The following is a 22055-nucleotide window of genomic DNA, read 5'->3' as shown; positions in this document are numbered from 1 at the left end:
ATGCACAGATTTTAGGCCTGCTGGAATTTATTAGTTTTGACCATCTTCTTCTAAATCGACATCCTCTAGAGAGCAGGGGTAGGCAGCCTTGGCTCTTTTATGACTCATGGACTTCAACTCCCAGAATTCCTGAGCCACCCATGCTGGCTCAAGAATTCTGGGAGTTGAAGTCCACGAGTCATAAAAGAGCCAAGGCTGCCTACCCCTGCTCTAGAGATATATAGAAATTAATGTCAGGCAGAAATTTACTGGGTGCTGGATGTGCAAAAATTATAGGTAGACCTCAACATACGAACATTAATTTAGCAACCAGTTACAGGGGCACTGAAAAAAGTGATTTACGACACAGGTCCTCGCACTCGTAGCGTCCCTGCGGTCACGTGATCAAAATTTGAGGGCTTGGCAACCAGCCTGTATTTATGAAAGTTGCAATACCCTAGGGTTGTGTGATCACCACTTGCAATCTTCCCAGCTGGCGTCTGACATGCAAAGTCACTGAGGAAAGCTGGATTTACTAATGACTGCAAGGTTCACTTAATGACTGCAGTAATTCACTTAACAACTGTGGCAAAATAGCTTGTAAAATCTAGCACCCCTCACTTAATGACTGCCTTGCTTAACAACAGAGGTTCTGGTCCCAATTGTGCTCATGAATTAAGGACTATATATATGCCCTACTATGCAATCTTTCTTCATAGCATGCGATGCAATAACAGTTTCTCTTCTGTTCAAATTCATCTGCAGAATTTGGCAATTTCATTAAAATTACGGAATGAGAACCTCCATCCCTATTGCGTGACATCACAACAAAGGTACAGAATGGTAGCATTTGTATCACAACAGTATGATGCTCGCTTGATCATTTGCCTTATCATGGATGCCTCCAATTTTGTTAAAATGTGATAAGTGTGTCGTGTTGGACTCGCTCGCCATGTTTCTAATGGACTGATTTAAGCAAATCAAGAACCCATTTAATAGACAATCAAAGCAATTTGAAGAGCCCGCTTGGTTTAGTGTTTAAAGCACCAGGTTAGAAAGCAGGAGATCATGAGTTCAAGTCCTGCCTTAGCCACGAAAGGCAGCTGGGTGACTTTGGGCCAATCGCTCTCTCTCAGCCCAACCCAACCCACCTCACAGGGTTGTTGTTATGGGGAAAACAGAGGAGTAAAGTGTGTTGGATATTTTCCCCACCTTGAGTTATTTAAAAAATAAAAATAAAAGGCGGGATGGATATATATACAAATAAAATAAATAAATAAATCTTTCCTTGGCTGAATTCATTCCTGCCTTCGCTCCATGCTCGTATGACTTCTATGACTCTCACAGCTGATAACATCTTTGTTTCTGAAATTCTTACAAGAGCTTCAAAGCAAGCAGCCCTGCCTTCCAGATGTTGAATTACAACACCCATCATTCCTATTTGGCAGATAGATTAATGGTCAAGCAAAGTGGAAGACACTGTATGGTTTTATGAGAAGAAGAATGACAACTCAGCCCTGGGAAATGGGAAAACATACTGAAGAAATTCAAAATAGGCCCAACTTGATTTTGTTTGGTATAAGAGGGAGCAGAAGGAAACTCTGTCAGGCATTCAAAGTTCTCCTATAATAGTGTTTCTCAACCTTGATGACTTTAAGATGTATGGACTTCAATTCCCAGAATTGAAGTTGAAGTCCACATATCTTAAAGTCACCAAGGTCGAGAAACGCTGTCCTAAAAAATGAAGTACCATTACTGGATTTCTTGGGTTGCCTATTTCATGACTTACCCACTTCCACAAACTTCCAACTCATTCAATCGCATCCAATTCTCCCACAAACATTTAGTAGGAAACACATGTGGATCTTTTTTTTTTATTCCTCTTTCAAAATGAATGGATGGAGAATTCTTCCCTTACCTCCCACCCAACCCGTCCCCATTGCCTGAAACCCCAAAGTTAAGTAAAGTGTAATCCATTCCTTGGGAACATCTGGAGGGGACAGGAATTTGGAAGATTAAAACAATACTATCTAGGAGTTGTGATGAAGCTGGAAAATGACTCCCCACCACCGATAAATTCCGGGATGCGTAGAGCAGCCTTGCTGCATTCCACAAACAGTCTTTTTGCAGACTTCTGGGTGAAAAATTACAGGTGGTTGTTTTCCGTCCCCACCCTTGGGGAAATCTGAATGAAATTCAATTGTCTTCAAGGGCTGCCATGGGCTGGACAGCTAAACTGAAGCAAGCCGTTTTTGGCCAGCATGCAAGGTGCTTTGCCTCCCGCCCCACCCTGCCTATGGCTTATTGCTATCAGTGGGTCACACGCAGAGTGTTTTAAGAAAACGGGATCTGAAACAGGAAGTGAAAAGATGGATGGAGGCCACAGAGAGGATAGCCCTGATATGGAGATGTTCATGTTTTAGAATGATCTGCAACGCTCAAGTCCTTCGGAGTCCCACGAGGAGGTGCAATTTGAGACTCCATTCTCAGGCATCTTGCTGTGATGGTCAGGCCCATCTTCAGCCATGACAACAGCTGGAAATGAGAACAGCTGGAAAGGGCCCTCGGCGATGGGGAAGGGCCACCAGGAGAGACTCAAGAGCCCTGCGCAGGCTAAGCCTGCGATAGAGGAAGGATGGAGAGAACTACTCCCATTTTGCAGATGGAAACGTGGAGCTTGCAGCATCAGCGGCCTTCTCCTTCGAAAGCCACAAATGCTTCCTTTGCTTCCGCAGGCCCAGTCAAGGCGGGTGGCCTTTGCCGGAAGGGTCAAGCAGGTGGAGTTGCATTAACCAGACAGATCTTGTGAGATGAACTTGCGTAAGCGCTCCAGGTACTGGCTGTAGAGTTCGATATCGTTGTGGCCAGCTCCTTCCACCCAGAGGGGCTCCACTGCCTTCGGGCAGCGCTCGTAAAGGGCCAGGCCGTGAGAGAAGTCGATCACCTCGTCTTCGGTGCCATGAATGAACAGAACGGGGGAAGTGATGCGGGACACCTTGTCTATACTGCGGAAGAGAGAGGAATAGAGAAAGTGAGGGTAGATTATTGTAGTGTTTCCCAATCTCAGCCACTTTGAGATGGGTGGACTTCAACTCCCAGAATTCCCCAGCCCATATATGAGTTACCCCCTTTGAGTATTACAGCAGACTTTGTGGGTCATAATGAGGACTGCTTCATTTTGGAATTCTGGGCTGGGGAATTCTGGGAGTTGAAGTCCACACATCTCAAAGTGGTCAAGGTTGAGAAACACTGTGGTTAAAATGGTTAAAATATAACAGAGCCTCTCTTCTCCCGGGGGAGGGTGGTGGTTTGCCCTGCAGCATTACCCTGAAAGAGGAACTGGATAGTTCTACATGCTTTACTCACTGAGTATGAGGTAGATCAGTAGCTTAAATTCTGTAAATTCCAACAGCACCAAGGCCCACCGTCCTTCCTTGGAATTTACAGACAACCCAAATTAAAATATCAAAACAAAATTAAATGGCTGAAATCAGAGATTACTAATATCACGGGGTTTTCAGAAAGAAGCGCAATGTTAGCCTTTTTAATTAAAATGAACTTATTTGGGGTTGATTTAAAGTTTGGGGAATGTTCAGAGGCAAAATGAGCAGCTTACGCCTTGCAAAAGCTCAAGACCTCTATTTCTCTGCTTACAAAAAAAAAAAAAGCAAATTCCAAAATGAGGCAGTCCTCATTATGACCCACAAAGTCTGCTGTGATACTCAAAGGGGGTAACTCATGTCATTACAGTTTAAAACCTAAGATACTTTTGTACTGAAAATGTGTGTGCCCTTTTGACACAGAATCAGCGCTCCATCGGTGAGATACAGCCTCTTGCTTAAGCACGAAATAGGACTCTTTTGTTAGGAGAAAAATCAGGTTGCATAATATTCCTGATGGCCAGGGAAGAGATTTCTCTGCAAATGACCACAAGTCCCTCTAATGGAGTTTTTTCTGAATTACAGTGAGCAATGTGCTTTGAACGTGAACATATTCTAAATGGAGTACAGGTGGTCCTCAACTTACATCCATTCATTTAGTGATTACAGCAGGGGTGCCCAAGCTTGGCAACTTTAAGACCTATGGACTTCAACTCCCAGAATTCCCCAGCCAGCAAACTCCCAACTGAAGTCCACAGGTCTTAAAGTTGCCAAGCTTGGGCACCCCTGGACTACAGCACTGAAAACGGTGACTTATGACCGGTCTTCTGCCTTATGACTAACATAGGAACCCTAAAGTCACATGATCAAAATTCGGCCACTTGGCAACTGTCATGTATTTAGACCAGGGGTCTTCAAACGTGGCCCTTTTATAAGTTGTGGACTTCAACTCCCAGAATTCCTCAGCCAGGCACGCTGGCTGAGGAATTCTGGGAGTTGAAGTTCACAAGTCATAAAAGGGCCAAGTTTGAAGACCCCTGATTTGGATGGTTGCAGCATCCCTGAATCTTGTGACTGCCATTTGTGAACTTTGCTTAATGACTTGATTCCCTTAACAACTGCAGTGATTTGCTTAACAACAATGGCAAAAAAGGTCGTAAAATTGGGCATGACTCACTTAACAACCCTCTTGGCTAACAACAGAAGTTCTGGTTCCAGTTGTGATTTGTAAGTTGAGGATTGCCTGTACTGTATAGTAAATCCAATTGGAAATAACCAAGCAAATATGGAGTTACTACTTCCATTTGTAACTAATGCAAGCTGAGTAGCCTCTGTACCAGGCGTCTCCAAACTTGGCAACTTTAAGATGTGTGGATTTCAACTCCCAGAATTCCAAGCTGGCTGAGGACTTCTGGGAATTGAAGTCCACAAGTCTTAAAGTTGCCATGCTTGGTGACCCCAGATCTATACGTAGGAAACTCTCACTGAAAAGTTTTTTGGAGTTGCACTGGCAGGATAGACTTTTCAATAATCATGCTTCTGAAAAAGAAATTAAAAGATTTGGGGGGAGGGGTGCTGACGGAAAATAACAACAACAACAACAACCTGGTTGATACCTAGGATGCTGGCAGCAACCCATATCAACCATTAGTGCCATTCAATTTGGGTGTTCAGTTGGCTGAGTTTCATGTTTTATGAATAAAAGTTTTATATAATAATAATTAATAATAATAATAATAATAATAATAATAATAATAATAATAATAATAATAATAATATCATCATCATATCATCAAACATCCACATCTGCCTATCCAGGTCCTTGGTAAGGACTCGATAGGTAGACAAAAATGTCAAATCCAGTCTGAACATCTGGCTGACTGTGCGATGATCAATAATAATAATAATAATAATAATAATAATAATAATAATAATAATAATAATAATAATAATAATAATAATAATAGAGTTGGAAGGGACCTTGGAGGTCTTCTAGTCCAACCCCCTGCTCAGGCAGGAAACCCTATACCATTTCGGACAAATGGCTGTCCAGTCTCTCCTTAAAAACTTCCAGTCTTGGAGCAATCCCAGCTTCTGGAAGCAGGCTGTTCCACTGGTTAATTCTTCTATCTATAAATCCAGCAGACTTCAACAGTAAATGTTAATTGTACATCTGCCTTCCTTGGCTGAGCTCCACACCCACGTTCTTGCTTTCTGAAGGACTTACTTTGGGAAAGCATCAAAGCAGTAGGTCTTTTTGGTTTCTGGAAAGGCAACCCGCATGCCCGATGTCAGAGGCGAATGTAAGATAACAGCGGCACACTCATAGCGGGAGGCCAGGTCCACCGTGGGCACTGTCCCAATGCTTTGCCCATAGAGGATGATGTTCTCGGGGCTGATCCCATATCTGTGGAGAGAGGGAAAGAAACCGCAGAGGTGCCGTCGCAAGGTAAATTACATCTTTTATGTTCCTCATGTCCTGCCTGAAGAAGTACCATTTGTACCAGGGATGGAATTTGCTCCCTACAGGTGTAGGAACGTGGTTTCCAAGTAGAACCTGACAGGCTGATGCTATTTGGGGCTACCCGTCATGACTAAGGGAAGGGACATCCTCACCGGAAGGCAATCCAGCCCCAAATAGACCCTGGAATGAACAGGGCAGCCCACTTTGTCTGTGTCTCCTACTGATGAGCTGCCCGAAGGCACCTAGCAGTCTCACTCAGTCCTAAAGTGGTGGAAGGGTTGGCGGTCTGAACCACGCAAAATGCTTATTTTCCTCTTCCCCGCTACTCCTGTGCCCCTCTCGCTCCCCCTGGCCGCAAAAACATTTTGCTTCCTCGTGCTTAACTCTGCCCTTCTCTGGGTAGGTGGGCACATTTTCAAACCCAGCAGGTGAGAGCTGCCAATTATTTTGTAAGAAAACATAGAACTGATAGAAGAGAATATTTGTAGCCCAGGGCTGGCTGGGTTTCCTGTCTGGTCTACCTGGTAAGGCTGAAAATTCTCTTTATGGCGGGATCCTTGGTGCTTTCTGAGCTTGGTTGTTTTCTTGCAGGGATTTCATTACCAAACTAGGTAGCATCATCATCATTGCTAGTACAGCTAGTAGCTACTAGCATGATGATGTTACCTAGTTTGGTAATGAAAAATCTGCAAGAAAATGACCAAGCTTAGAGAGCACCGAGGGTCCCACCATAAAGAGAATTTTCAGCCTTACCAGGTAGACCAGACAAGAAACACAGCCAGAGGAGCTGATTCTATTTTATTGCAAAGGTACACTTGCAGACCCTTGAAGGTGTAAAAATACAATTCTCCCATCATCTTCTTTACACCCAAGAGTCCCTTCTCAGCCTCTTGTCTCGCCCTCTATCCAGCTGCAGGCTAAGCTGTCTCTTATGTGATTATTCCCTAGGCCCGTGGTGGCAAACCTATGGCACGCGTGCCACAGATGGCACGCAGAACCATCTCTGTGGGCACACGCGCTGCCGCCCCAGTTCTAGGCCTTCAGCTGGGTTTTATAAAACCTTTTCGCTTTAGGCCTCCACCGCCATGTGCAAAAAAAAAAAGGTTCAATCAATTTCAACTTCTCGCAGGAAAAAAAAGATCTCGGAAAGTTGGAATTGATTGAACTTTTTAGTCCCGCCCAGTCTGCTGTTACCACCGCATCCACGGCCACCCAATGGGCCACACCAACCCAATGGGCCACGCCCACCCAGTGGGCCATGCCCACCTGGCACCCTACGATACATAAGTGGGTTTTGGGTTGCAGTTTCGGCACTCGGTCTTTAAAAGGTTCGCCATCACTGCCCTAGGCAGCATCTCTAAACCCAGTCTCTCAAGGTCATCCCCACATACCACTACATGCTTCTGAAGACATTTCAGGACTTTAAGAAGCCAGCATAGTACCAGAGGCTGTTGCTCACTTAGCAGCACTGTTGACTTCTCGTTTTTGCTTTTTTTTTTAAATGTAAAAAACAAAACACAAAACCTCAGATGAGACAAGAAACACGGTGGGCACCAAATCAGGTGTCCACAGTCACACTGGCAGATGCAAGCACTAAAGTGGGCACTAAGACAGGCAATGAACAAGTACAGCTTTTCTTTCATTTGTCTATTTACGGCTTAATGGACAGTGTATCTATCCGTCTTTCTTGTCCTCGAAAACTAAGAATGGAGTCGCTATTCAGGAAGTATCCGATTTCTGAAAAACCATGAAGAGGCCTCTGAGCGCCCTTGCTGGAAACTAATGGGACTGATCAATCCTGACACTGTTACAAACCATCCTGGAGCTTTTGAAACACCAACGACAACACCAACAACAAAAGGCTGGTGGTGTTCTTCCTGGAGACTCACCGGGTGCGTAAGGCCTGCCAGGCTGCGTCGACATCAGCATAGAGGTTCTTCTCTGAAGGTTTCCCTGTGCTGGCACCGTAGCCCGAATAGTCGTAAGAAAAGATGTTGCAGCTAATCCGGGTGCCCAGGCTGATGTAGAAGCTACACATCTGGCCCAAATCCACAGCGTTGCCATGCGAGAACAGAACGGTGAACCTGGAGGAGAAGGCAGCCATCAGAAAGGATCAGAGGGATCACACCTGATCCTCAGGTGCATCACGGTGGTAAAGGCCTTTTTTTTTTCAGGACAAAGTGTACCACTTCGGAACCTTGACTTAGAACAATCCATTTAGTGACCATTCAAAGTTACAATGGCAGTGGGGGGAAAAGTGACTTACCACCGGTTTTCAGAGTTACGACCTTGGCAACTTCCCTGTGATGCTTGGCAACTAGTTCATATTTGTGACTGTTGCTGTGAGCCACCTTTTGTGACCTTCTGACAAGCAAAGAATCTGGAAAGCCAGGTTCATTTAACAGCCAGGTTACTAACTTGTCAACCGCAGTTAATTCACTTAACAACTGTGAAAAGATCGGTTGTAAAAACGTGCAAAACTCATTTAACAAATGTCTCACTTGGTGACAACAGAAAATGTGTGCTCTCCCCTCCCCCCTTCTCTGCAAGTAGAAAGTAGCATAATGGGGGTGGAAGGGGGAAAAGAGGTTGGTGAAGAACCTTCCCCTCGTTAAATAAGAGCTGGAAACTCTTATTTAACACCGTATTTGGTTTGTTAACGTGAGAATGAAGTTTTAAACGGCTCCGCTATTTTCAGAGTTGGTTCGGCCTCCTTCCTTCGTAAGTCCCTACCATCTCATTTTGCCATGGATCAAGGCTCATTACTTTAGGCCTCTTTCATACAAACGCTTAGGGCAGGGGTCTTCAAGCTTGGCCCTTTTATGACTTGTGGACTTCAATTCCCAGAATTCCTCAGCCAGGCACGCGTGCCTGGCTGAGGAATTCTGGGAGTTGAAGTCCACAAGTCATAAAAGGGCCGAGTTGAAGTCCACAAGTCATAAAAGGGCCGAGTTTGAAGATCCCTGGTTTAGGGTATGTGTGAAATATGCTTAAATATGACTGTCTATGCTTGTAAAAAAGGTGTACACCTCACAACATAACGAGGTGGCCACTTCTGAGGCCAGAGCAAGATGGGTCTCTTCGAACCACACAGAGGAAGAATGGATTATGCTGTCTTGCACTTGTTTCTCCTGTAGCCCACCTCTGTACAAACACTAGTACTTGTAGTCCTTGCAACTTACAACTATTTGTTTAGTAACCATCTGAACCATTTATAACGGACTTATGACCGGTCCCTGCACTTATTAGGCCTGTTGCAGCATCTCCACAGTCATGGGATGATCAAAATCGGATCACTTGGAAACGGGCGTGGCTTGGTTTCAGACACTCACGGCATCATGTGATCGCCATTTGCAAACCTTCCCAGCCGGCTGTACTGTACCAACAATGGAGAACAGAGACAGATTCCCACACAAAGACGACCGGATACTGTGACCAGGGAACACCCTTATCCACAACCACCAACCATCTGTCAAACTAAGGAAAGAACTGGTCGAGCTGCTCTGATCTAGCTGCTCCAAGACTTCCTCTCCTTGCTGCTGCCACCCCACGTCCAGGCCTCAACTAACTTCTCCAGCCCAACCAGGTGGCCCCAGTGGCTGAAGAGATGCCTTGATTTTCTGGCAAATGATCTTTTTATGGTTGTTCAACTATTGTGTCCCAAGACTCAAGGCCACAGCCCTTGAAGAGTTTGCAAGAAGGTTTTTCTTCTTGAACACCTTTCAAGGCTCGTGTGTATCAAATTTGGCAAGTTTAAGATGGGTGGACTTGCAAGTGCCAGGATTCCTCAGCCAGCATGGGGAAAGGAAAGGCCACTCAGGACAGAATCGCCTACATTTATTAAATTTCACTTCAACTTAACCACATGGAGACAACTTCAACACAGATAATCCTCTTTGGAAACAGAAGTTGCTACTTTTGAGGATATCGTCTGTTTGCTCTGATTTAAAGTTACAGTCACTAAACAAAACCCTCCCAATTTTGACCTCTAGGATGCCTGCTTAAAGGCCATGTTATTCTTTCGATTTCTAAAATCATTTGTAGTGCTTTTAGAAACTTTACATTACACGTTCAGGAGTTCGGTTTATGGTGTTGTTTTTTTTTTCATCCTCATCATATATTTATTGTTTTGGCTTGTCTCACGGTTAGCCAGAATGGATTTGGCATTTTTATCTACCTAGCAAGGCCTTCCCAAAGACCTGGGGATTATTATTTATTAATCCTTGCTAATGATGCTGCCGATTGTCCTTGGTTTTATTATCCCATGTTTCGTTCTTCGCATTTCATAGTGCCCAGCGAACAGCAAATAGACTAGTAACTTTTTAATACACATTTATCTTCCAGTTACTATGGCCAAACTATACAGACTCTCTTTTCCAGTTCGGTTCTGGTTTTGCTTACTTAGAAACAGCCTCCCTCTCAAGCCAGTAAAATTTACCTTTAGGTAAATCGGTCAAGGAGCCTGGGCAGGTGGTCCTTGACTTGCGATCGCAACCGAGTCCAACATTTCTGTTGCTAAGAGCTGTGTCCCATTTTGTGACCTTTTTTTTTTTGCCACAATTGTTAAGTGAAACTCTGCAGCTGGTAAGCGAATCACGTGGTTGTTAAGTGAATCTGGTTTGCCTCAGGGAGTTTCTTTGTAGAAGCCGGCTTCTAAAGGTCACAAACGGTGATCACGTGACACTGGGATGCTGCAACGATTGTAAATACATGCCAGTTGCCAAGCACCGGAATTTTGATCATGTGATCATGGGATGCTGCAACAGTTATGTGAGAACTGGTAACAGGTCACTTTTTACAGTGCCCTTGCAGCTCTGAATTGTCACTAAGCAAACAGTTGTAAGTCGAGGACTACCTGTACACAGTAATAAATGGGAAGGAAAACACAGCTGCAAAAGTTTGAGGCAGAAGGTAAAACTTCCCACTTGCAGCTCGCATGTTCCAAGTACATCACCCATGCTCGATTCCCTTGAGAACTGGCCCTGGTGACCCCCATCAGCCAGGCCCCAATCTGATTTAATTAAACTTCATTTGATAATTTTCACCGCACGGAATAAACACTGGGACTCTTTCGGCAAAATTAAACCTGACATGTTAAGCTCTCAAGGGGCTTAATTCCTGCACCTATGAAGTTTTTTTTTTACATCGTCATGGAAACAGATTACAAAGGCCGGGGTCCAATCCCATTGAGCTTTCCAGTTGTCTGAGCAACCCCTATTTAAAAAAAAAAGAAAGAAAAGAGGTGGGAGGAGGAAAAGGTCACAAGCTCCTTTCACTTCCAGGCTTATGATTATCCGGAGGCACCTGCAACATAGCAAGAATTTATACACCAAATGACAGCCCCCAGATTAACTCAATTAAGCAGCTTTGAGCAAGTCTGATGTTCTTAACTTTGTTGTTTAACTGTGCTTAGTCAATACAGTCTTTCTCCCCCCCCCGCCCTCCCCCAAACATCGCCAACAATGATCACTGGTTCAAACTGTTGTCTTAACAGAGAGGGCTTTGCTAGTGTGTTTCTTCAATAACAGAAGAACTGCCATCAGCCAAGACAAAGAATGCCGGGCGTCCCACAATTCCGTGCGAACTGCTCTGGAAACTGAGATGGAATCCCAGCAAATTCACATTTACCACCACCACCTCTAACAAGGACTTGTTGAGCTTCTAGAAAGAGTACGGAGAAGAGCAACAAAGATGATTAGGGGATTGTAGGTTAAAACATATAAGGAACGGTTGCTGGAATTGGGTATGTCTAGTCTAACGAAGAGAAGGGTGAGGAGTGACATGATAGCAGTGTTCCAATATCTCAGGGGCTGCCCCAAAGAAGAGCGAGTCAAGCTATTCTCCAAAGCACCCGAAGGCAGGACAAGAAGCAACGGATGGAAACTAACCAAGGAGAGAAGCAACCTAGAACTAAGGAGAAACTTCCTGACAGAACAATTAATCAGTGGAAAGACTTGCTTCCAGAAATTGTGGATGCTCCAACACTGGGAGCGTCTAAGAAGAGATTGGGCATCCATTTGTCTGAAATGGTATGGGATTTCCTGCTTGAGCAAGGGGTTGGACTAGAAGACCTCCAAGATCCCTCCCAACTCTGTTATTCTGTTATTCTGACTTGCAGTTATATAGGAAGTCTTTGACTTACAAGCACAGCTGAGCCCCAAATTTCCATTGCTAAGCAAGATGGTTGTTAAATGAGATTTGCCGCATTGTACAACCTTGTCACAGTCGTTAAGTGAATCACTAGAGTTTTTAAAATAGTAACAATAATAAGTGAATCTGACATCCCCGTTGACTTTGTCGGAAGGTGGCCGAAGGAGTTCACAGGACCCCAGGGCATTGCAACATCATAAATACATGCCAGTTGCCAAGTGTTGAATTTTGATCATGTGACCACAGGAATGCTGCAACAGTTTGACAACTGGTCATACGTCATCTTTTTCAGGGCCGTTGTAAGTTCCAACGGTCAGTAAACAAATGGTTGTAACTCAAGGACTACCTGTAAACCCAATGTCCCAGACACCACATGGCTACTGCCACTCATCTTTTCAAATTTGCTCACCTGGCGCCAGGTACGCAGCGGACATACATGCAACTCACTCGGTTCCCTCGGCTGCTTTTGGTAAGGAACACCTCAACGGTGTCCAGTTCTCGTTGGGTATACTGGAAATCAGCTCGGTCTGTCAAATGAAGCTTCCAGCGAGCCATGGTGCCACTCCGGGAGGCGTTGCTGGTGCTGCCCGCAGGATCTGGTTCCGGGACGATTGTATAGGTGGGGTCTGGGGGTAGGAAGGCCAGCTTGGCAGCTATGCGACTAGGGCAAGGTGGGCAGCAGAAAAGACAGCAGAGCTCAGTAACCGTCAGCCCATTCATGGCCGCGGGTGGAATCAAGGAGAGGGACTATGGGGTATAGGGTAATTTTCAGGGAAAAGCAGGAGTCCCACAAGCAGGGCAATCCAACCGGTTACGAAAATATTTCAGCCTCCAGTGAAATACAGGGAGTCTTTAGCACATGTCCGCTCAGAACAGCCATAACTGGGGGGTCCTGCATTCCAACACAGAGAATCTTGAAGTCTCTCTCTGCATATTAGTTTTGCTGCTCAGAATCCTAAAAAACAAAACAAGAGAGGAAATTATTATTATTTTTCCCTGTAAAGGAGATCCAATAAAGGCAATGGGAATGGTCGTAATTTATGGATTCTTATGGATCTTCTTATATGCCGCCCATTTCCCCTGGAGGCGACTCTATATATTTATGATGGTTGCGGTGTCCCAGGGTCATGTGATAATTTGTTGCAAACTTCTGACAAACAACGTCAAAGGGGAAGCCAGATTCACTTAACATCCGTATTACTAACTTAACAACTGCAATGATTCACTTAACAACCGTGGCAAGAAAGGCTGTAAAAGGGGACAAAACTCACTGTCTTGCTTAGCAACGGAAATTTTGGGCTCACATTGTAAGTTGAGGGCTACCTGTATTTCCTAACCTTAGCCCTTTTTTAAGACGTGTGGACATTTTTAAGCTGCGTTGCTGGCTGAGATATTCTGGAGTTGAAGTCCACACATCTTAAAATAGTCAAACAGAGATCTCGTCTTCTGTTATCAAATATTCTCTGGAAGCCAAGCTAGTGGTCACAGCATCCCCAGGACTGGTCCAGCAAAATTCAGGTGCCATGTTTCCATGGTATGATTTTGGGGTTTTGGAACCTTATGAAAGGTATGACAATTGTTTGCCTTCTACTTCCGTTCCAAGCTTTAATTATCCTCCGGGGGAAAAAAAATACAATTTTCTAAAGGAAATCAACCCTGGCCATTCTTCGGAAGGAGAGATACTGAAGCTGAAACCCAAATACTCTGGACACCAAACAAGAAGAGAGGATTCATCGGAAAAGGCCCCAATATTGGGAAAGATGGAAGGCAAAAAGGAGAAGGGGACAGCAGAGGATGAGATGGTTAGAAAGTATCATCAACGCAATGAACATGAACTTGGGCAGACTCTGGGAGACAGTGGAAGACAAGGGAGCCTGGCGTGCTGTGGTCCATGGGGTTGCGAAGAGAACTTCCTAACGACTGAACAACAACGAATAAAATTTCAACCATACTCCATCTATTGATATCATCTGTGCTCTCCTACTTCCTTCAAAGTCAAGGTCTAAGCAGTAGGAGTAAACATACGACTTGGGATGCTAGACTGTTCACTGGCCCTTTAAAACATGCCTACCCATAAAATTTCACACAGAAACCAGCCTCATTAATAATCTTTTCAAACATTTGATCATCCTACACAACAAGAGAGCAAGGAGGGGGTTAATATGTACAAGGGTTTGCTCACTCCTGATTTGCAGCCAATAATTCATCACACATATATGAACGCATAACCTAAACAATGATATAAACATATCCATGCAATTTCCGCTAATAGAAATATCACAAAGGAAAAAGGACTTTTTTGACAAAAGCTGATCACAACATAAGATAGAAGATTGGATCACAACATTAACTGAACTTGCAGAAGTGCCAAAGTTGATTAATTTGGCCAGGAGGAAAAAAAAGACTTTTTAAGAAGAGACTGGACAACCATTTGTCTGAAATGGTATAGGTTTTCCTGCCTAAGCAGGGGGTTGGACTAGAAGATCTCCAATGGGCCCTATCCATCATCATCATCATCTGAAATCCTTGCATGGACTTTTTGCTGAAAGAAGAAAAAAATGAATTGATTATGAGATTTGGGGATTAAAATGAGAGGAAGAAGTTAGGGAAACATTTAATATGACGATGATTTGATAGAAGGGCAGAAGGCATTATTGTATGTTTTTCTCTTTTTTCCTTTTCAGTTTGCTATTCTATTATTTTCTATTTTTGTCCTTGCTTGTATATTTTACAGGATTACACTGAAAATGTCTGTGTGTGTCTGTGTGTCTGTGTGTGTGTGTGTGTGTGTATACACAAAGCTGAACAGAACAAAACTGAACGCACTGTATTTTCATCTTAGGATCTAAATTTGATGGAATTTATGGAGGAAGGAACTCCCAATCTTGATTAAATCTAGATTAAACTAGGTTTAACAGACCTACCTTTGTTCTGCCTCATTGTTTACTTTTCGTGTAATGTTCTAAGTTTAAAGCTTGTATGATCCCAGTATATTTACTGTATATCCCACCTTTATTATTTTTATAAATAACTCAAGGCAGCGAACATACCCAACACCACTTCCTCGTCCTTCTTCCCCCCCCCCCCCCAATAGCAATGCGTGAGGTGGGTTGGGCTAAGATAAGAGTCACCCAGCCGGCTTTTTATGAAGCAAAGCAAGTTTCACAAAAAATGTAAACCCAACCAACCAGAGACAAATCACATGAACATCATATAACCCAGGGTATGTTACTGCTACTTGTCTTAGAATTAGCAAAAGGCCGTCAAAGCCATCCCAAAGGTGCTTTTTCTAACTGAAGAGGCTTCTTGGATGAGAAGCAAATGTTTTCAAAGAAAAAAAGCACCTTTGGGACAACTGTGACCTGGATGATTGAGACTTTCCATAGACATCAAGGCATCCAGCTGAACTTCCTGTTCAATGCCAGGCCAATAAGAAATCTGAATAGTTAACATTTGTCTTCACGCCATTCGATACAGAGAAGTTTTCCACCCTTCTAATTCTACCATGATAAATTTTTTTGAGTTCTTACTGGACTGAAAAGTAAGATATAAATGTAGAATCATCACAGCAATGCATCAATGGCCATTACAAACAGTGATGTCAAAATGATGACTCGGGTCACATCAGAACTTTCTAATCAGGACTGGAAATAAATGTGTAAAGGAACAAGCCCTTATGAGTTGGATAAAGATTTATTCAGAAAAAAAGGTTAAGGTGATAGCACAAGTGTTGCAACAAGTGTTGCAACAAGTACTTTGGCCTTCTAATCTGAAATTTATATGCAAGCTAATAATAATAATAATAATAATAATAATAATAATAATAATAATAATAATAATAATAATAATAATAATAATAATATAAAAATAGGGAAGCGGTGGCTCAGTGGGTTAGGACGCTGAGCTTGTCGATCAGAAGGTCGGCAGTTTGGCGGGTCGAATCCCGAGTGCCACGTAGCAGAGTGAGCGCCTGTTACTCGTCCCAGCTTCTGCCAACCTAGCAGTTCGAAAACACATAAAAATGCAAGTAGAAAAATAGGGACCACTGCAGTGGGAAGGTAACAGCGTTCCGTGCACCTTTGGCGTCTAGTCATGCCGGCCACATGACCATGGAGACGTCCTCGGACAAGCGCTGGCTCTTTGGCTTTGAAACGGAGATGAGCACCGGCCCCTAGAGTTGAAAACGACTAGCATGCATGTGCGGGGGAACCTTTACCTTTACCTTTAATATAAAAATAAAAGTTGGAAGGGACCTTGGAGATCATCTAGTCCAACCCCCTGCTCAGGCAGGAAACCCTACACCAGACATGTCAAACACAAGGCCCGGGGGCCGCATGCGGCCCGCAAAATGGTTTCATGTGGCCTGCGAAGCCATCCTGGAAAACAGTAAGGGAACGGCCCCCGCTGTCTTGGCCCCGGCCCAGGCTGGCCAGGAGCCAATGTACAATTTCGTGGTGGTCATCTTTGCTGAAATACATTCAGTCTTAGCTCCACAAGGCCATCTGGAAACAACGAGGGACCGGCCCGTGCCATGTTGGCACTGCCCCCTCGGCGCATGCTGGGGAGGTATCACCCTTTGTGAGGAATGAAGAAATGCACCATTGCCTGGAAGTGGCCAGCACATGGCCCTGCCTACTTCGGGCAGGCTAGGGGTTGGGCAGCATTGTGCTTCTCTTCAGATTCATGCCACCCAGCTCAGCCTCTCGGCACTGTGAATAGAGCACCCCGCTACCTGCCAAAACCAGGCAGGCTAGGGGCTGGGCAGCATTGCGCAGGTAACATTGACTCTCACGTTGCTCATGGCATCCCCTCCCATACAGCCCACCAAGCCGGATATGTGAAGTAGGCGAGGGCCATGTGCTGGCCATTTCCAGGCAATGGTGCATTTCTTCATTCCTCACGAAGGATGACACTTCCCCAGCTGTGTTTCTTGCCTGTTTTTCTCCCTCCCCCATCTCAAATATTTTCCCACCACTCTGTTCTTTGGAAGGAAGGAAGGAGAGGGAAGGTCTGAGGGAAGTCCTACCTTAGTCCTGCCCAGCTGCCCTTTCACCATCCCCTTGCCCCCTCCTCCTGGCCTATCCTGGGGGGTCTCCCTATTGCTAAGGAAGCTTTGGATACAAAGCCAGGTCTCCTCACATGGAGAGGGAATGGGCCTCCCTCTTGATTTTGCCCTCGTACCCATCATGAGCAACCTGGCTAAGGAGAGCAAGCACAGCAGCATCAGCCTTGAGGAGGAGGTAAATGCAGGTGGGCACCCCCTTGGGGAAGTGGGGCTGGGCTTATGCCGTGGGTGCTTGAGGGCTGGGCTAGGCATTTGACCTCCACGCCACCGTCCAGCCCCCCCCATGGCCTGAGAGGAACAGTGAGGCTCCTCCGGTGGACCATGCCTTGGCACTTGCCCCGGTCCCATCTCCTTCTGCCAGAGACCCTCAGATCTGTCCCACTCCTGCCCAGGCCCCCATAGGCACCCTTGACACAAATGATGTAGAGCTGGCCACGCCCACCCAGTAGCCCCCCCCCCAGGGCAACCGCAATGCTGATGTGGCCCTTAATGAAATTGAGTTTGACACCCCTGCCCTACACCATTTCAGACAAATGGCTCTCCAGTCTCTTCTTAAAAACCTCCAGTGTTGGAGCATTCACAGCTTCTGGAGGTAGGTTGTTCCACTGATTAATTGTTCTGTCAGGAAATTTCTTAGTTCTAGGTTGCTTCTCTCTTTGATTAGTTTCCATCCATTGCTTCTTGTCCTGCCTTTGGGTGCTTTGGAGAATAGCTTGACTCCCTCTTCTTTGGGGCAGCCCCTGAGATATTGGAACACTGCTATCATGTCACCCCTCACCCTTCTCTTCATTAGACTAGAGTAGACATACCCAATTCCAGCAACCGTTCCTTATATGTTTTAGCCTCCAGTTCCCTAATCATCTTTGTTGCTCTTCTCTGCACTCTTTCTAGAGTCTCAACATCTTTTTTTACATTGTGGTGATCAAAACTGGATGTGGGATTCCAAGTGTGGCCTTACCAAGGCATTTATTGTAAAGTGGTATTAACACTTCACGTGATCTTGATTCTATCCCTCTGTTAATGCAGCCTAGCAATGTGTTGGCTTTTTTGGCAGCTGCAGCACACTGCTGGCTCATATTTAAACCACTAGTGTTTTGCTTGGCTTCCTTCACTTTTTGGTGAAGAAGAGAGAAAATCTATCTTACGCTACAGCTACTAGGTGTATTGTCAGCATGACTCCACTTTCACAGGCAAGCTATCTTGCAAGTGAAGAGATTATGTAATTTACATCATGTCCATGATAAGCATACAATCATTTGCATGATGACATCATGCAGCTGATCATCAATTCTCTCCAAAAACATCTATGCAACCTTGATGAGGGTACAACCAATTCACAGAATATCCCTCCTCCAACTCCTACGAACAACGCAACTGGACCTGTTCCTCACCCAGGCAGTCTTCCAAGGTCCAATGCATCCCTTCCTGATCACCTTGGTAACATTAGTCTTGGTAACATTCTCAATCTTGGTAACATTAAAATGGGTGGACTTCAACTCCCAGAATTCCCCATCAGCCATGCTGGCTGGGGAATTCTGGGAGTTGAAGTCCACCTAATATTAATCTGGCCGAGGCTGAGAAATACCTACGTAAAACTATCCACAAGGTCTTTTTTTCCCCCAAAAAAATAAGGAGTAGGAGGACACTACCAATCTGCTTGCTTTGGAAAAAATAATAATGAAACAGCAGCAGCAACAACTGAATTTGTGCAGGAGTTTGTAAATTGTGAAGCTTCTACCTACAACCATAGTAGCTTAAGATAAGGCTGCATCTACCCACATCTCTCGCATCAGCTTCAGAGCCTCAGAGCCAATCCAAACCCCGCATTGCTTGTGTCGGACCAATACACAGCGGCCTCACGAATAACATCATTAATAAAATACTACAGCTCCCCCTCAGTGTTCCAGTTTGAAGCCACATTAGTCATTGGAAAGCAAAATGGACACATTTTAACTGATGCTCTTTCCCCTCTACACAAAGACCCCCCCCAAACCCCCCTCCTTCCATTGCATATTCCAAAAGCTCCTCTTCCATACTGCATTATCCTACCCATTATCCCCAGCCAGCATCACTTCTACCTATAAGAACATCAACCAGGCCTTCGGCACTTTCCAAGCATGCCTAACTTTATCCCAATAGCTCAAACTCTTCTTGCTGGGGATCATGGGCACTGTAGTTCAGATCTGTTGAAAGGGCTCGGGGTGGGGCGGGCCAACGCAGAAACACACCCAAACCCATTCCCAGTCAGTCAGGCCCTACCTTTTAACAGCGATCGAGAGGGAGATTTTTTTTTCGCCGAGTAGCAACCCCTGGAGTAAACCCTGCGCGTTTTCGCGGTTAGCCATGGCCAGGGGTCGGCAACCTCGGCTCTTTTATGACTCGTGGACTTCAACTCCCAGAATTCCTGAGCCAGCTGGCTCAGGAATTCTGGGAGTTGAAGTCCACGAGTCATAAAAGAGCCGAGGTTGCCGACCCCTGGCCATGGCCAAGCGGACTGTTCCGTGGGTGGAAACAGAGCCCAGTCCACGAGGGGTGTGTGTGTGTGGGGGGGAAGGTCGCTATTTTGGCGGGCAGGAATTGCGGAAATCCCAGCGAACTTCTCTCCAACGGTCCCGATTAACAGCCAAAGATTCTTGAGGGAACGGACCAAACGAGCGTGCGGAGAACGGGGAGGTCTGAGCGGCATATGACATCATCGGAGTTGTCACTACACCCAAACGCGTACACACAGGCGAGATAGCTGGGGCACTTTGGGGACCCGGCCAGTCACCCCCGAGATCTGCTCCCGAAGAAGCCCTGCAAAGCACGCTAACCCCAGCCAGCCACGGCAAGGCTTTCTCTACCCCCCCCCAACACCCCTTTGGCGTAAATAAAGGCAAGAGGTGGCCGAGAACCGAGAAACACACCTCCCCTTGCAAAAAAGGAGGAGACCCAAAGCCACGAGCGAGACCCCAGACCCCAGAAACCAGCGCACCGGTCCGGAATCCCGGAGAAATCCGCCCGCTGAGCGCTGAAACCGCCGCCCGCCGCCTCAGGCTCGATCCTTTCCAGGGATGGAGAGGCGGCGAGCATCACGCCCGGACGCCCCAAACTCTCCCTCGGCCAGCGTGGAGGGTAGCCGGCCAAGCCCAAAGGCAGGCAGAGCCCGCGAGGATCCCGAGCCTGCTTCCCACCACCACCAACGCCGCTCCCGCCGCTCCCCGCCCGTAATCACCCGCGGCTGGCCCCGTCCCCGTCGTCTTGGGCGCACGGCGGCTCCGCGAAGGGCAGCTGGCGAGTCTCTCCCTTCGGCCGGCAGGTGGCCTCTCCTCCGTCCGTTCCCCTTTCTGCTTGAGGCCGCGGCCGTCCCGCTCAGCCGCCGAGTCCTCGTCCGGCCCGGCTCTGTTGTTTCCCGGCTCCCGCTCGGGAGCTCCAACCGGGCGCCCCTGCGCACCGCATTACGCGTCGGGCCTGCAAGTTGGAACGAGCGGCCGCTGCTACGCCGGGCCTCCCACCCTCTGGCGTCTCCTCCTCCCGGGGAGGCGGATGTGACAGCGCGACGCCAGCGCTGGAAATGACGACAGCCGGCCGGGTGGGGCTCTGAGGAGGCAGAAATGGTGGGGAGGGTCTCTGAGGGAGACGAGGGCAGCTCCCCCCTCCGAGCCGTGCTGGGCCTGGGCGCCGGTCGGACGGTTTCCAGGAGGAAAAAGGCGTCGGAGATCCGCTTCGAGCGGCCTGCCAAGCCGTGGCTTAGGGCAGAGTTTCTCAAAATGTGGTCCCAGGAGCCTTGTGGGGGTCCCCCCAGGACTTTGGGGAGAGAGATCCTGCAGGACCCTCCCGGGAGTCCGCAACGGTCCTCTCAAGGGTCCGCCCAACGGAAATGATTTGCCAGCTCACGTTGAAAAATAATAACAACGCCCGTATTAAAATCCCACCGTATAATGGTGAAAAGCAGCAGTGGCAAGCGAATACGTTCGTTTAAATGTTTAATTTGGTCGGTGTCGATGCAGGTAGCCCAGATGGAGGGCACTCCATATTTTTTTTAAACAATGGGAAGGGGCCCTGAGAAGAAGAAGGAAGAAAGCGCTGAGGGGGGAAATAAAAAAGAAACACTGGTTTAGAAAATAACCCCAACTGATTTCAAATGCTCGCAAGCGGTTTTGGCTTAGCGGGATCTAAGCAGTGTGGTTTGTAAACAACAAGACTCAGTATCGTGGCTTAGTTAATCCACTATTTACATCCAGGCTGTTATAGGTATAAAGACATGTGTCCTCCAAGGAGCAATTGCCAGATTACTAGGATCAAGCAGGACTGAGATCAGGGGCCACATCTAAAAACCTCATCTAAGCCCACCACTGAGAGGTCCTGCAGCTTCTGTAGTTCAGCGTGTGGGCTACAAATCTTGAAAATGGAGTAATTAAGATATCCGTCTTGAATAAGGGCGGGTTGAACCCAGCCTCAGTTACCTAGATGCTTGAATCAAGGATCTTCAGCCCACTGAAATGCAATTGCAGGTAACCGTTGAGCATTTCTGCTAATTTGCTAATTTGCAAGGGTTGTTATCACAGCATTGATTTGCTAGGGTAAGGCAGGTACATGAAACATGCAAGCCTTCTGGAAAATGTCATAACAGCCTTCTGGAAAATTGGTCCTCTAAAAAAAAAACGTGCCTTGCGTTTCCTCTTTAACACTCTTCAAGCCGAGAGAACTACCTTTTCTTGCAGAGTGCCTGTTGCACCCCTGCATGAGTCTGCCTTGGGAAAACTTCCTCCTTCCCAATGGACTTTTTCAAGGTCTGGGACAAACTTTTGCTTCACACACAACAGTTGCAGCATCTCTATGGTCACATGATCAAAATACAGGCACTTGACAACTGTCACGTATTTGAGCCCAAAATGTTTGTTGCTAAGCAAGACAGTTACATTGAGTTTTGTCCTATTTTACAACTTTCTTGCCACAGTTGTTAAGTGCATCACTGCAGCTGTTCAGTTAGTAACACAGTTATTAAGTGAATCTGGCTTCCCCATAACTTTGCTTG

At 46.1% G+C, this 22055-nt stretch overlaps 1 protein-coding gene and 1 long non-coding RNA gene across 3 annotated transcripts in view; one reads left to right on the top strand and one right to left on the bottom strand.

The window, feature by feature from the left end:
* Positions 1 to 22055, top strand: part of LOC310632811 — a 269935-nt gene that overhangs the window by 72524 nt on the left and 175356 nt on the right. The window lies entirely within an intron of this gene.
* ABHD17A (abhydrolase domain containing 17A, depalmitoylase) lies at positions 1445 to 20543 on the bottom strand. Of its 2 annotated transcripts, none has more exons than XM_083349245.1 (5): positions 20253 to 20543; positions 12383 to 12928; positions 7713 to 7907; positions 5587 to 5766; positions 1445 to 2984 (listed from the first exon to the last, which is right to left on the bottom strand). In XM_083349245.1, the coding sequence occupies exons 2-5, from the start codon at positions 12691 to 12693 to the stop codon at positions 2768 to 2770; spliced, it is 903 nt and encodes a 300-aa protein (XP_083205371.1). In that variant the 5' UTR covers positions 12694 to 12928; positions 20253 to 20543; the 3' UTR covers positions 1445 to 2767. The 2 variants fall into 2 exon arrangements, with proteins under 2 accessions (XP_083205371.1, XP_083205372.1); XM_083349246.1 differs by having other exon boundaries at positions 20289 to 20543.

The sequence above is a fragment of the Vipera ursinii genome (genome assembly GCF_947247035.1).
Source record: "Vipera ursinii genome assembly, chromosome: 1".
NCBI lineage: Eukaryota > Metazoa > Chordata > Lepidosauria > Squamata > Viperidae > Vipera > Vipera ursinii.
Note: the sequence above shows the minus strand (reverse complement) of the source record. Positions and strands in the feature narration are given on the sequence as shown.

What these genes read in the sequence shown, in the direction of transcription:
- ABHD17A (XM_083349245.1), bottom strand. Translation starts at nt 12,693, where the DNA reads ATGAATGGGCTGACGGTTACTGAGCTCTGCTGTCTTTTCTGCTGCCCA. An exon ending in TGGCAGGCCTTACGCACCCG is followed by an intron (nt 5,767 to 7,712) that starts GTGAGTCTCCAG and finishes CTCTCTCCACAG; the next exon opens with ATATGGGATCAGCCCCGAGA. An exon ending in TGCTTTGATGCTTTCCCAAA is followed by an intron (nt 2,985 to 5,586) that starts GTAAGTCCTTCA and finishes TCTCTTCCGCAG; the next exon opens with TATAGACAAGGTGTCCCGCA.